Raw genomic sequence first — 12815 nt, forward strand, 5'->3', positions numbered from 1 at the left:
CTTTAAATCACCAGATGAAAAGATAGCAAAGGCATTTGTGACCATGTCAAAATTGAAACTATTGGAACAGGAAAAAATGCACATTTGATCTGAGTAGTTAGTCCTCGAGTCTTCCTATCTATCTCCTCTGAGAATGAGCATTTAACGAGGTAGTATCTACACTATGTTATGAATGGAACTGTGCTTCGAACAAAATATAGCTGGGTCCAAAGGGGTTTGAATCCAGGTATAATCTAGGTAAACTCTGCATGTGACCAGTAGCTGCCAGGACTTTTAATAAGCTGCCCACATAGATTCCAGTACACAGAGTCTTTCAGCAGTCTTGCTTTTGTGGACAAGGTCCTTTTGCTCTCAGAGCAGAGATACTGCAGGGATGCTCTATACTCAAAGATCTTTATAAAATGCACCTTTATGAGTCAAGAGAGAGCTTGTAGTCTGAATCCCATGCTGCTTTACAGGAATTGTTTCTATCATTAGAGTTAATCCTGCAATTTATAATCTATAACGATTTCAGCTATTCTTCAGTGTTGGTCCAGTCTTGATTCCAAAAGAGTCTTATACATCTTGTACATGAGCACCCTAACTGCTTTTAGAAAATTGGGCTTCATTTGTTATAAATCTAGTAAACAAAATTTCAACTATAGATGTCCAATTTGTATGTGTATATAACCATGTGATTATGGCTTTCATTTAGAAAAAGACTAAGAAACTAACAGTATATCATTGAACTGATACGTCCTTGGGTTAAAAAAAAAAATGAAAGAATTTCCCTGTTTACCAAAAGGCACTTGAAGACATCAAGAAGAAAGCAATGGCATCATTGAATGTCAGATTAATATTGCAGTCTCAAAGGTATACCCTGGATGTGCCTAATGCTCTCATCGGTACAGGTAATGCAAGCTAAGTTATATTGCAAGTTTTCAAATGAAATAGATTCAAATGGATATTTCTAATAAAAGTAGCTTCTTTTCTAATAAACTCTGTTTCATTATTTCCATAACTTGATGGATAATATTTAATATAAAGTTCTCAAAGTTTTAAGTCATAATTTCCTTTAAATTATTTAACAAATTTTAAAGTTTAGGCAAATGTACAATGTTAATTTCAAGGCGTTACTAACATTAAAAACAAATTTTACATTTTAAAATCCACCTTAGAAATTATGTCCTATAGCTTAAGAATAATATGTGTTGGTGATTTGCCAGTAAAGAATCTTTAATAAAAATGTGAAGCCATATTATGTTGAGGAACATTGGCCCTATCTTCATATATCTATCCTCTCCAAATTTCTTTTTGTGTTTGTTTTGCACATAATAGCATACCATAGGCCAAACTACTTTTTCTTTCTTTTTAGATAAACAAATATTAAATGTTGAAAAGTAAAATAAATTTTTGAAGTTAATTTTTGGAAACAGTATATCAATCAGTGACAACTCGAATATTGAGGCACTATAATAAACAAGCTCTGAGAGCTTCTTGGAGATGGAGACACTTGGTCTATGTCACACATATTTAGGCCCAGCATCTACACAACCAAAATATCTCTTCTTCCCTCTAACTGGTGACAGCAGAACAATACAGTAAAAAAATTATTTTAAATATTGGTTCTTTTTTGAGATTGTATGAAGGCCACAGAATTTAATAGATATGGCTTTCTCATGAACATAGTCAGTTTACAATGCAAAAACCACATCCCTTATATTTTTCTGCTCTGTTATATAAACAATGGTTTCTGTCTTGGTGATACTTTCTTTTGAACTGTGAGTTGCTTCCTCAAAACATGCTGAAATACACAGACACTTTGAGATTTTAAAGGAATGTTTTGAATACAATATACAGGAAAACTGTATGAAACTTTATCTCAGAGAAGAAAGTTTAGGACTTGTCAAGCACATACTCTTCTTCAAGTGTGTCTTCTAATTTTTTGACTTGCTCTTTGATTGACTTGGCCTGCTGCTGAAGCAGCTGCTTATTCTTGGGACCAAGTGGTATCTCAGAAGCTTCCTTCACAAGATTTTCAGCCTGGACTGCAATACCTTCTGTTCGTTTAGAAAACTCCTAGAAAAAGAGATTATAATTGTTAGGAAGGCATCTTTTATTAAATTCTGCCCTCAAATAAACTGCATATACTTACTTGCAGAGTCTCTACTAGAATAGATGGGTGGCTAGATAGATTCATACATGCATGAATTTTAGTATATAATAGTCTCGGTAATAAGACAGACTTATTTTCATCATGATCAGAATAAATACCTCACCAGATTATTTTCATTTTATATACACAGTCAGATATCTACCTTCATAGTTACCCAGCAATTCTCACAAAAATCTTTTTCCTTTGTTTCCCGGTTTGGGTTTATTGCTTAGAATTCTGAGCTGCATTATAATAATTTAACTTATCCACAAATATGTTAGGCCCCATCCGGGTAGTGATTAATAGTGACTGATTTTTTTTTTTCAAACATAGATATTAAGAGATTTCTAGGCCAATTAATATGAATATTTTTATTTAATTGAAGAATATTTTAGTCAATACAGTGTATCACTGATATTTACCTATAAAGAAACATATTGTTAACTAGTTCCCTGAAAAGAGAGATAATCTGATCTTAATGCTGTTAAATCTTATTCACTATATACCTATACTACATGAAAAGAAGATAGGTTTTTAACCAGTCAAACCTGGACTAGAACTCTAGATTTGCTAATTACTAGTTGTGTGACTTTGGTGACTTATTTTTCTGACTTTCATATAAAATGCAGATAGTAATGCTTTTCTTGTAAGGTTGTAGTTAGCATCTCATTAGCAATTTCATTTTTAAGTGCCTGGCACTCTAGCAGGTACCTATTATTGCTTTTTTTACGTCTCTCACATAAAATTGAGGACAAAACGGTTCATAAAATTCACACACTGATTTTCATTAATAGTGAACTACTTCAATTCAAAAATGAATTTAATATGGGTGATGCACTGGTAAATTTTAGCTGTTACCTGAATTTTGTCAGGTAAATGTATTGAAAACTGAATTTAAAAAGCTAACTCCAGAGATAATCTTGTGTTAAAAAAAATAGCTTAGTGTCTCATTTTTTCTCATGTAAGAGACACTCATGGGAGGTTTAAATTTTGATCAGAACTCCACTCTCCAAAATAGGTAGTGAAGAAATCCGAAGTAAATATTTTCAAAGGTAAGACTTCTAACAGCCACCTCTTCCCACAGAGTATCTCCCAGAATTATTACATTATGCCATGTAAGATAGTTACTACATAATACTATTGTATCTTCATGTTTGAAAGACTTAAAGTCCTCATAGAAATATCAACATTACTTCAGAGAAGTACCCAGTAATTTGGTAGAATAAAAATGGGTAGGTACAGCTTCCTTTTCATGATAGATTTATAATATCCTAAAAATCGGTATTTGCCAATGTCACATTAAATTCTGTGGTTATAAGCATCCACTGTTGCTGGGATGAACTTAATGTCATGGTGGATTCATTTGTGAAGACTGAATCACAACATAATCTCTCAGAACCCCATGAACAGAATCAGAAGTGTAAAATAGTATTTTTCCCCCTAGTGTTTCCCAGAGCTCAGAAAAATCATGGAGAAAGTGGAGTTATGTCTGAAAATGCTTATATATGTTCACTCTAAGAGCCTTCCGTAAGAGCTAGGTATGGGGAAAGCGCAATGCAGAGGAATTCAAAGGACAGAATGATGTTGATAAAAACCAAATTGAAGCAAAATAGAATCATGTTATAAGGGGCGCCAGGGTGGCTCAGTCAGTTGGGCGGCTCAGCTCAAGTCAAGCCCTGCGTCTGACTCCTTGCTCAGCAGGGAGCCTGCTTCTCCTTCTCCCTCTGCCTGCTGCTCTCCCTGCTTGTGCTCTCTCTCACCATCTTCCTCTCTGTGTCAAATAAATGAATAATGTCTTTAAAAAAAAAGAAGAAGACTGTTATAAGGCTTTATCTCTAAGTCCAGCAAAGAAGTAGAGAACAATTATTCTAGATTACATGTGCTTGTGCAACAACATACAGAAACAGTAAAGTAGCTCAGTTTTTCAATGAAAAATCTAGTGCCTAAAGGTGTGTGCTCTGGGCTCAGACCTCTTAGGTTTGAATCCCAACCTCACCAGCTAGTAATCCTGAGATATTGGATAAAATCATTAAAAAAAACTTTGTACCTTATATTTCCTCCTTTATATAATAGGATTCATAATGACACCTATTTCTTAGGATTGTTTTGGAGATTAAAGAAGATGATAAACATCAAGTGGTTAGAGCAGTATATATGTTAGCTCACATTATTAAACCAATCCCAAAGTGTGCAAGATTATTAGCTAAGGAAAATTTTAATAGACTAAAAAGGTTACATTTGCTTCATCTACCGCTGATAAACAAATTCAAAGGGATCAGAACCACAAGGTATCAGAAACACTGGATGGAACCTGGGTGGAACACCCAGATGATAATTAACCCAATAAATCTGTTTGTATTTATAAAAGACACCTGATATATTTTTAACATATAAAATAATTAAAATTAAAATTAAAAACAATGTTTTATTTAAATGGCTGATGAAAATCATACAGAATTGAAAAATTCTGTGACTTTATAAGACTTCAAATTCTTCAGTGAGTTAATACTAGGAGAGATAATACAAAATTGGCAGTATGAGAGACAGAGAAGGCTGTTACTGGTAAGAAAAAAGCAGCACAGAGGTTTACTTGCTGAAGGTTACTAACCGATGGATAGGAGTCTTTCTTATTCATTGGCCAACATATATGAGTCTTTCTTATTCATTGGCCAACATATTTCTGTATTAACTCAGTCATTTCTATAAACCCAAAACATGTGCAAAAGGAACCAAAAGAACTTGTACAACTCTCTAAATGCTTCAATGTTTTGGTCTGCTCTAACTGCCTAAGGTGTTTGGGCTTATAGGCTTGGGCTAATGAAGCACACCTACTAAATATTATCTGTTAGATGTCCCACTGGAGCCTCAACCTCAATTTGTTCCAAACTGAGTCTGTCTTCTTCCTCAACTGACAGGCACTCCTTCAAGTTCCTGTCTCACTCCCATTGCATCTGTCAGGCTCAGAACCTTGGATATCTTCCTTTCCTTTACTCTCTATCTCTTGCATCTGTTCCCACTGCCATCCCCATTGCCCTAATTCATGTCCATATTAATACACACATGCAATAACTTTCTAATTGGATCCCATGACACTGGTCTTTCACCCTTTCAATTTTCTACACTGCTTAAAAATGTATCTCTCTAGGGGCACCTGGGTGGTTCAGTTGGTTGAATGGCGACTCTTGATTTTGGCTCAGGTCATGATCTTAGTTAGGGTCCTGGGATGGAGCCCCGAGTCGGGCTCCATGCTCAGCGGGGAGTCTGCTAGAGGATTCTCTCTCTGTCTCCCTGTCCCTCTGCCCTTCCCCCTGCTTGCACATGCACTCTCTCTCTCTCCCTCAAATATATAAATAAATAAATCTTTTTTAAAAAAATGCATCTCCCTAAAGTACAGCTCTGATCATGTGATTCTTTTTCTTAAAAACTTTTAAGGGTTCCATGTTGCCTAGACCTTCCAGTGTGTTTGTAATATGGCCCAACTTTCCTTTACAACTGTACTTCCATTTTTCTGCCTTAAAACAGAATCTCCATACACTCTCATATTTCATGCCATTTCCCATTATAGGAATGCTCATGTTTTGTCCCATACCCTGCTTTTCTATGTCTTACCTGCCCTTCAAGATTCAGTTAAAAATATTACTGCCTTCAGAAAGATTTTTTTTTAATGTATTCATCTATGAGGAAACTAACCACTTCCCACTTTAATAAAAAATTTTTCTTGGTTCTTGATGTTTAAATCTTATTTATTTCATTCCCCCGAGCAACTTGACCAGTGTGTTGAAGAGTGGGTGCTCAATAAACAAAGAGTATTGATTAAATGAATAATTATAATAATTAATGATAATAGGGATGGAAACACAGTTTTGCTTCTGAATAATGAGTACCAAGGGAGTGTATGGTCATACTGATATACCTTTGTCTGTTCCAATTCTGAAGACAAACTTTCCAAACTGCTAAAACTCAAGAAGCGCTCATGACTGGAACCTGTTTGAAAAAGGTATCTGACCACTGTCTCTTTGTTTGTTTCAAATCGCTCCCACTTTCTTAATGTGACCTAAATTTGAAAAAAAATAAACATGTCATGAATTATAAACATGTGTCAAAAATATTGTTCACATTTCCACTCATTTGTTAGGCTGTCAACCTCCAGTTAACTCTGTTCAAATTTCACATAGTTATGCTGAACAAAGATGATCCTAATGTCTCCTGTTAGAATTTCACTCCGTGTTTCAATTCATCTACAAAAAAGAGGATGTGTAGACTAGCACTCTGAGTGTTCTATCAGCTGTAAAGTCCTATGAATGTAAAGATATTACTTAAAATGTGGATAAGGGATAAAGGAAAAAAGAGCCTCCCAGTCTCTTTCAAAAAAAGAAAAAAGAAAAGGGAGAAAGAGAAAGAAGGGGAGTGGGTAGTGAGCAGGTGGCAAGAATTCAAAAACTTTTTAAAAGTGTCAAGATCACAATAAAGCATAAACGTGTGGCTGCTGGACTTCCCAGAAAAGTGAAATGAGCCAGTGTTAATTCCTGGATTCAAACAAGTGTGGATTAAAATTCTGGCTTTATCACTGATCACTGCTCTGTGACTCTGGGTAAAGTCCTCCAACTATTTCTTGTGAAGCTTCCACACTGGCAAAATGTGCTAATTATAGTATCTATCTCCTAAGGTTAATGTGATGATTAAAAGAGATAACTCATGTCAATACTTAACACAATGCTGCAGTGTTAGAGGTGGGAACCAACGTTTGCTCCCATTGGGAGATGTAAGCTGTGACCTGGAGGTTAACAGGGCCCTAGACTTCTAGTCTCCCACCTGGATGCGGCGTTCCTGCTTCTCCCTGCTGCGCTCCATGCTGTCCAGGGTGCTCTCCAGCTTCCGCAGCTCCTCCCGGACTTGGCCGGGCAGCCCACCTTCGCCCTGCTGAGCCTGCGCTATATTTTGCTGCACATCTCTCTTCTTTGCCGAAATCCTCTTTGTCTTTTGCTGGACAACAGATGGGTGTAAATGTTACTCTCTGAGCGGCTAAGCAGGACAGAAACACCTGCAGTCTAAAAGAGGGACAGAAAGGTACAACCTCACTGCAGCGTGGGCCCAAACTGTCTTTTAACAGTTAACGTGAATGGGGGCGCCTGGGTGGCTCAGTCGGTTAAGCATCTGCCTTCGGCTCAGGTCATGATCTCAGGGTCCTGGGGTCGAGTCCCCCGTTGGGCTCCTTGCTCAGTGGGCAGTGGGAAGTCTGCTTGTCCCTCTCTCTCTCTCCCCTTCTCCCCACCCCTGCTCGCGCGCTCTCTCTCTCTCAAATGAATAAATAAATAAAATCTTTTAAAAAAGTTAATGTGTTAGCAGTTAAAATGGCAGTAGGGACTCTATGTTGGTCAAAATGGGCATTATTTATAAATATTTTATGTTTTTAATGGTAAACAACATAATTAATTTGATATTGGTGTTCTAACTGCATGTAAATTTAGACATTTAGCATTTTGTGTAATACTCCAGAAGGAATTTGACAGAAATATTTATTTGACATGATTCTCCTTCAAGAATTATTTCTGCATAAAAACATGAAGCCCTAACTCTAAATTTTTTTTATCATTTATGCTGTAAAAATGCTGATACTAAGAGATTTAATTCCTGGGTATATTCAGAATGATAAACCTGCTGAGATATATGGGGAAAGTTATGTTTTAAAATAAACTTTTTATCTTGAAGTATAATGTATAAACAATGGTAGACAAATCTCAGGTGTATACCATATGAATTTTCACAAAGTAAACACAGACATATAACCAAGTACCTGGTCCAAGAACTGTGAAGAGCTTTAAAATATTAATGTAAATATCTGTAATTACATATTTCTCTGACTTAGATAAACCCAAACACAACTTTTACAATGATTGAGAATAAGGTAATACCAAGCATTAATTTTTTGGACCCATAGTCTTTTTATAATTATTAAATAAATCTGTAAAGCCTAGAGGCTGTTCTTTTACATACACTTTTAATGCCACTTCCATGTTTATATATTATTATATATAAAATTAGCTAGCATTTTGTTGTACATTATGTTAGCTAGACTTCTGTCGTTAAAATATCTGATTTGAAATCATACTTCTACTTATATGGAGTTTGGCAAATAAGTAAGTTGGTTAAAATTGTTTATTATAATACATGTACCAAAATTTCTTTATTTCTAGTTCTAATCCTTCATAAGAGCATACTATCCTGGAAAGTCTGGGACTTCATGTAAGTTATAATTTTCCAAACTGAGATGTATTCGAAGTTGTAAATTGAAGAGCAGGATTTTAACATAATGACAAAGAACAGCGATCTCAAATATGGAGCATTGTATCTCTGCGCGTTCTTCCTCTGTGACGAAAAGGACAAATGAGCTAGTTTGATGAAGGTTTTCATAGCTAAATCCACTTTTTCTCCATAATATTCCTTGAACCTTTTGATAGCATCAAATTACTCAGGCTGAGAATTTATCTTACAGGCTCTTCTGAAAGAGCTAATATTTAGCAGAGAGCAGAGGTCACCTGGACTCCTCCCTGCATCCCTCCCTCCCTTTGTCCTTACTCTTGGACATACAGTTGTCTTTACTTCTCTGGCTCTGCCAGTGACTAACGAACTTTGCATAAGTACCCTGGGGAAAGGGCATCCTACCTGGTGATGAAGAAGTAACTGTTCTGCTTCAAACAAATTTTCAGTGTCCAGGATCTTCTCAGCCTGCTCCTGGACTTCTTTAGAGCCAGAAATTAACTCCTCAAGGGAACTTTTCACTATTTCTTTGTACTGGACACAGTCCCCGAAGTTGCTTAACATCTTTTCAACCTAGATTTTCATGAAAAAAGTATAACTCATATGATGCTCAGGTAATCGTAAATATTCTAAGAATATGTGTAGAGTCCATCTCAGGAACTTGAAATATATACACAGATCTCTTTTATTTTTTCTCATATTTTTGAGGTTTATTTAGTTATTATTAAACGGCATAGCCATTTATGGGAATCGCAAGCCTCATGCTCTATGCCCACTCAACCTGGCAGTCAAAGCAAGATAATGAAAATGGGTATACTGTATATTTTATTTCCTGGATCCCTTTAATGACAGTCCCATGACTAAAATTTAATCATAAATTATAAAAATGCAGTGTAATAAAGCTGAGTCCACCCTGTTCAAAGTAAGTAAGGAAAAAAATTGTGGAGGGGAAAAAATGAAAAGAATAAAGAGTATTTGTTAAAAATGCACTTTCAATATTTTTACATAAAACACAATATAATTGCTAATTTTTGGTTAGCAATTATATTGTGGTTCTTTAGTGAATTCTTTTCCCTGAATTTTCTATCTCATTTCTGCTTCCTCTAGTCCAGGGTCACCAGCATCTTTTGTTTTCAAAGTCTATTGCTCTCCATCTTCACTAAGATCATCATTTTCACACTGCACGTCATTTGTGTTCCATGGAAGCCTTTCAGTTTCTCCTATTCTTACTCCATCTTTTTCTTTGACCCTCTTCTCTGAGTTTGTCCCAGGTGACGTGAGTGTGCTATTCTCCAAACAGCAAGAAGACCCTATGAAAACCACAAACTCCAGATCTCCGTAAATCACAGCTTTTGTTGAAAGAAGTGACTCATCATTACATACTGCCAGTCTATCCACAGCCTCTTTTTCTTATAGTGGACAATTGCACACACTTTGTGTTCAACATTAATTTAAATATTAAATGGATTATAATCAAAGGATGGACTGAATGTGTCAAATCCATCTTTTAATATAAATCCTTACATGAACAAAATGAATGTTTTTCCTTCCTCTTTCTTTGGTTTTACTAATGATTGAGTAGCATACAGGGGTATGAATACAAACTACGAAGTTTAAGTAGATAGGGCTCAGGTCCTGAGCTCACGGTGGTGAGATCAACCTTGATTCAGGCTCTGAGCTCAGCGGAAAGTCTGCTTGAGATCCTCTCTCTCCCTTTGCCCCTCCCCCGGTTGTGCTCTCTCTCTAAAAAAAAAAAAAAAAAATAGAGTGAGGATTTATTGAAAACAAAAATTTTATGTTCCTTATAAAGAGACATATAAAAATAATATTCCTAGGTATCTTATGTTATTGGTGCAATTGTAAATGGATAGATTCCTTGATTTCTCTTCCTGCCGCTTCCTTATTGGTCTATATAAACGTAATAGATTTCTCTACCTTGATTTTGTATCCTGCAATGTTACTGAGTCACTATATTGTACTCCTGAAACTAATATTACACTGTATGTTAACTAACTCAAATTCAAATAAAAACTTAAAAAACTATAAAACTAAAAAAATAAGGTAGATAGGTGGGCAAAGAATTAATGTCTGTATTTGTTAGGGGTAGATTTTTGCTACAAGTCCCATGGGCAGTGGTATGAGAGTACTTGGAAGATAAAGTAGATAAATGGCCTTGGGAAAGTGTTAGGGAGACTAATAATTTCTAATTTTAAAGGCTGACAAAGTGTTTTAAGTGTGTGTGTGTGTGCGTGTGTGTGGAACAAAATATAAACTCATCTATCAATGTGACTAAAACTATTTGTTAAGTCTTAGATCAGAGATCACCTGCATGTACATTTACTTTTTAAAACTGTAATCCTTACTTTTCTCCTTACCTTCTTGATCAAAAAAAGAGTAGAGAAGAATGACGTAAGAATTTTACTTGAAGTATGGTAGTGGCTATGCTACCTGGACTATTGCTGTGAAAGATGCATATCAAAGGATTGAAATAACTCATGTTCCAAAATTTGATTAATCCTATCACTATTTTCATTTTGTCAAAATTGTTAAGAAAAATTATACATAATATCAAAATTCATACATAAAACTAAAGTCACATGCAGTTTAGAGTATTTTTGGTGTATGTAAATTCACAGCTAGAGTCTTAAGTGGATCTACATGCATTCAAAATATAAAAGGTTAATTGACCAAACTGTTAGTTTAGGGACATCTCCAGAGAATTCCAAATCTTCAGAATCAGGGAACTTTAAATAATCTAGATGATCATTTTTCCATGCAAGTTCATAAATGATTTCAAGAAATAATGGTAGCTATCTATTCAACTTTCCATTCTTATGTTATCTTCCCATGCACAGACTCTTTAGACATGCATGACAACCTGGTCGGTAAATGTGTCACCAAGGGTAGAAGGGGCATACTAGAAATGAAGTAAATAGGTTTGTGTATTTTAATCCATAGAGGAATATAAACACTGAAATATATATCAAGAAGTTTAAAATGAGTAAGTCTTTCATAAAATAGATTTTACTGTCTGCTAACATTGAATATTTTATTATTACCCACTATTGGTTATTGAGCATTCACTCTCAGGCACTATACTAAGTGCTTTACATATATTATTGCATTTTGGGGGTAAGTTTTTCTAGCTCTGTTTTGTAAGTAAGAAAATCAAAACCCAGAAATGTTAAGTGACAAGCTCAAGATTATATAGGAAGTGGGCTATCAGAGTTAAAATGTAACTCTGGGTTCATTTGACTCTATAATATACCTTCAACTGACCATGAAACAATGCTTTTAGTAAGAGTAAAAAGTGTGGATCTGGTAAGCTTTGTACTTTAAATATAGGTTGTTATTCTGAACTAACATATCCAAGAATGGCACAGACCATAACTCAAACATCTTCCCCACCAATCTTCATATGAATAAGTATCTTCACTATTGTGTTTGAACTATACTTTCTTTATATAATTACTTCTTAAATCACAACCAAAAGAAAAAGAACCCTCCAGATTCCTCACCCAAAACTATCTATTTAGAGTGTGAGTAAATGGTATACCTCTGATAACAAAGCTACAAGAGCCTTGAAAGAACTAGATAATTTTGCCAGCTCATCTCCTTGCTTTTGGGCTTCATTCTCAGAAGAAACTTCAATTAAAATTTTAAGCCTGGATTTCAGCCAGTTGAGCGTCTCGCCTTTTGTGGTAACACCATTTCTGATCTCCTGGAATGAAGAGAATACATTGTGAATCAAGAACAGACTCAGACTAAGAAAGTTCATACGGTGGAGGTAGGAGAATATTCATTCACCGGTAGAGTGCCTGCTTATTTTACTTTTTGTTCACATCTTTAACAAAAGTCCACAGGTGCTAGAAAAAAATATTTCCCCAATGCCAATACCTGATATGTAAAATCAATACTCTCTATATCAAAAAGCTAACTAGATGGTTAGTTCATAATTAGATGGTTAGATATTTACAGATAGTCCCTTGATCACAAATAAAGGTGCCTCTAAAAGTCCTGTAGAAGAAAATGAGATACCAAAATTGGGAACTATAACACATTTTCTTTTCTTTTTTTTTAAAGATTTTATTTATTTATTTGACAGAGAGATAGCCAGACCAGGAACACAAGCAGGGGGAGTGCGAGAGGGAGAAGCGGGCTTTCTGCTGAGCAGGGAGCCCCTTGTGGGCCTCGATCCCAGGACCCTGGGATCATGACCTGAGCCGAAGGCAGACGCTTAACGACTGAGCCACCCAGGCACCCCACATTTTATTTTCTGTTAGCTGGAAGGAACATGGTATTTTTAGAAAAAAAGGTTGAAAGAGTCATTTTTTTAGTGAGCGGATTTCTTTTTTTTGAGGCGTTTAGTTGTTGAATATTATTATGGATGCCCTAAAAATTGATCTTAACTCTATTAACTTAT

At 35.5% G+C, this 12815-nt stretch overlaps 1 protein-coding gene across 1 annotated transcript in view; it reads right to left on the reverse strand.

Moving 5' to 3' along the window:
* SYNE1 (spectrin repeat containing nuclear envelope protein 1) overlaps nt 1–12815 on the reverse strand; it is a 428272-nt gene that overhangs the window by 263232 nt on the left and 152225 nt on the right. Inside the window, exons 28-32 of the mRNA XM_034991032.1 lie at nt 11949–12113; nt 8798–8965; nt 6947–7117; nt 6048–6188; nt 1898–2058 (exon numbers count right to left, since the gene is read on the reverse strand). Coding sequence (XP_034846923.1) covers nt 1898–2058; nt 6048–6188; nt 6947–7117; nt 8798–8965; nt 11949–12113 — 806 coding nt within the window. The remainder of the gene's footprint in view (nt 1–1897; nt 2059–6047; nt 6189–6946; nt 7118–8797; nt 8966–11948; nt 12114–12815) is intronic.

This window comes from Mirounga leonina, unplaced genomic scaffold, assembly GCF_011800145.1.
Source record: "Mirounga leonina isolate KUSES-001 unplaced genomic scaffold, KU_Mleo_1.0 Mir_53, whole genome shotgun sequence".
Classification (NCBI taxonomy): Eukaryota; Metazoa; Chordata; class Mammalia; order Carnivora; family Phocidae; genus Mirounga; species Mirounga leonina.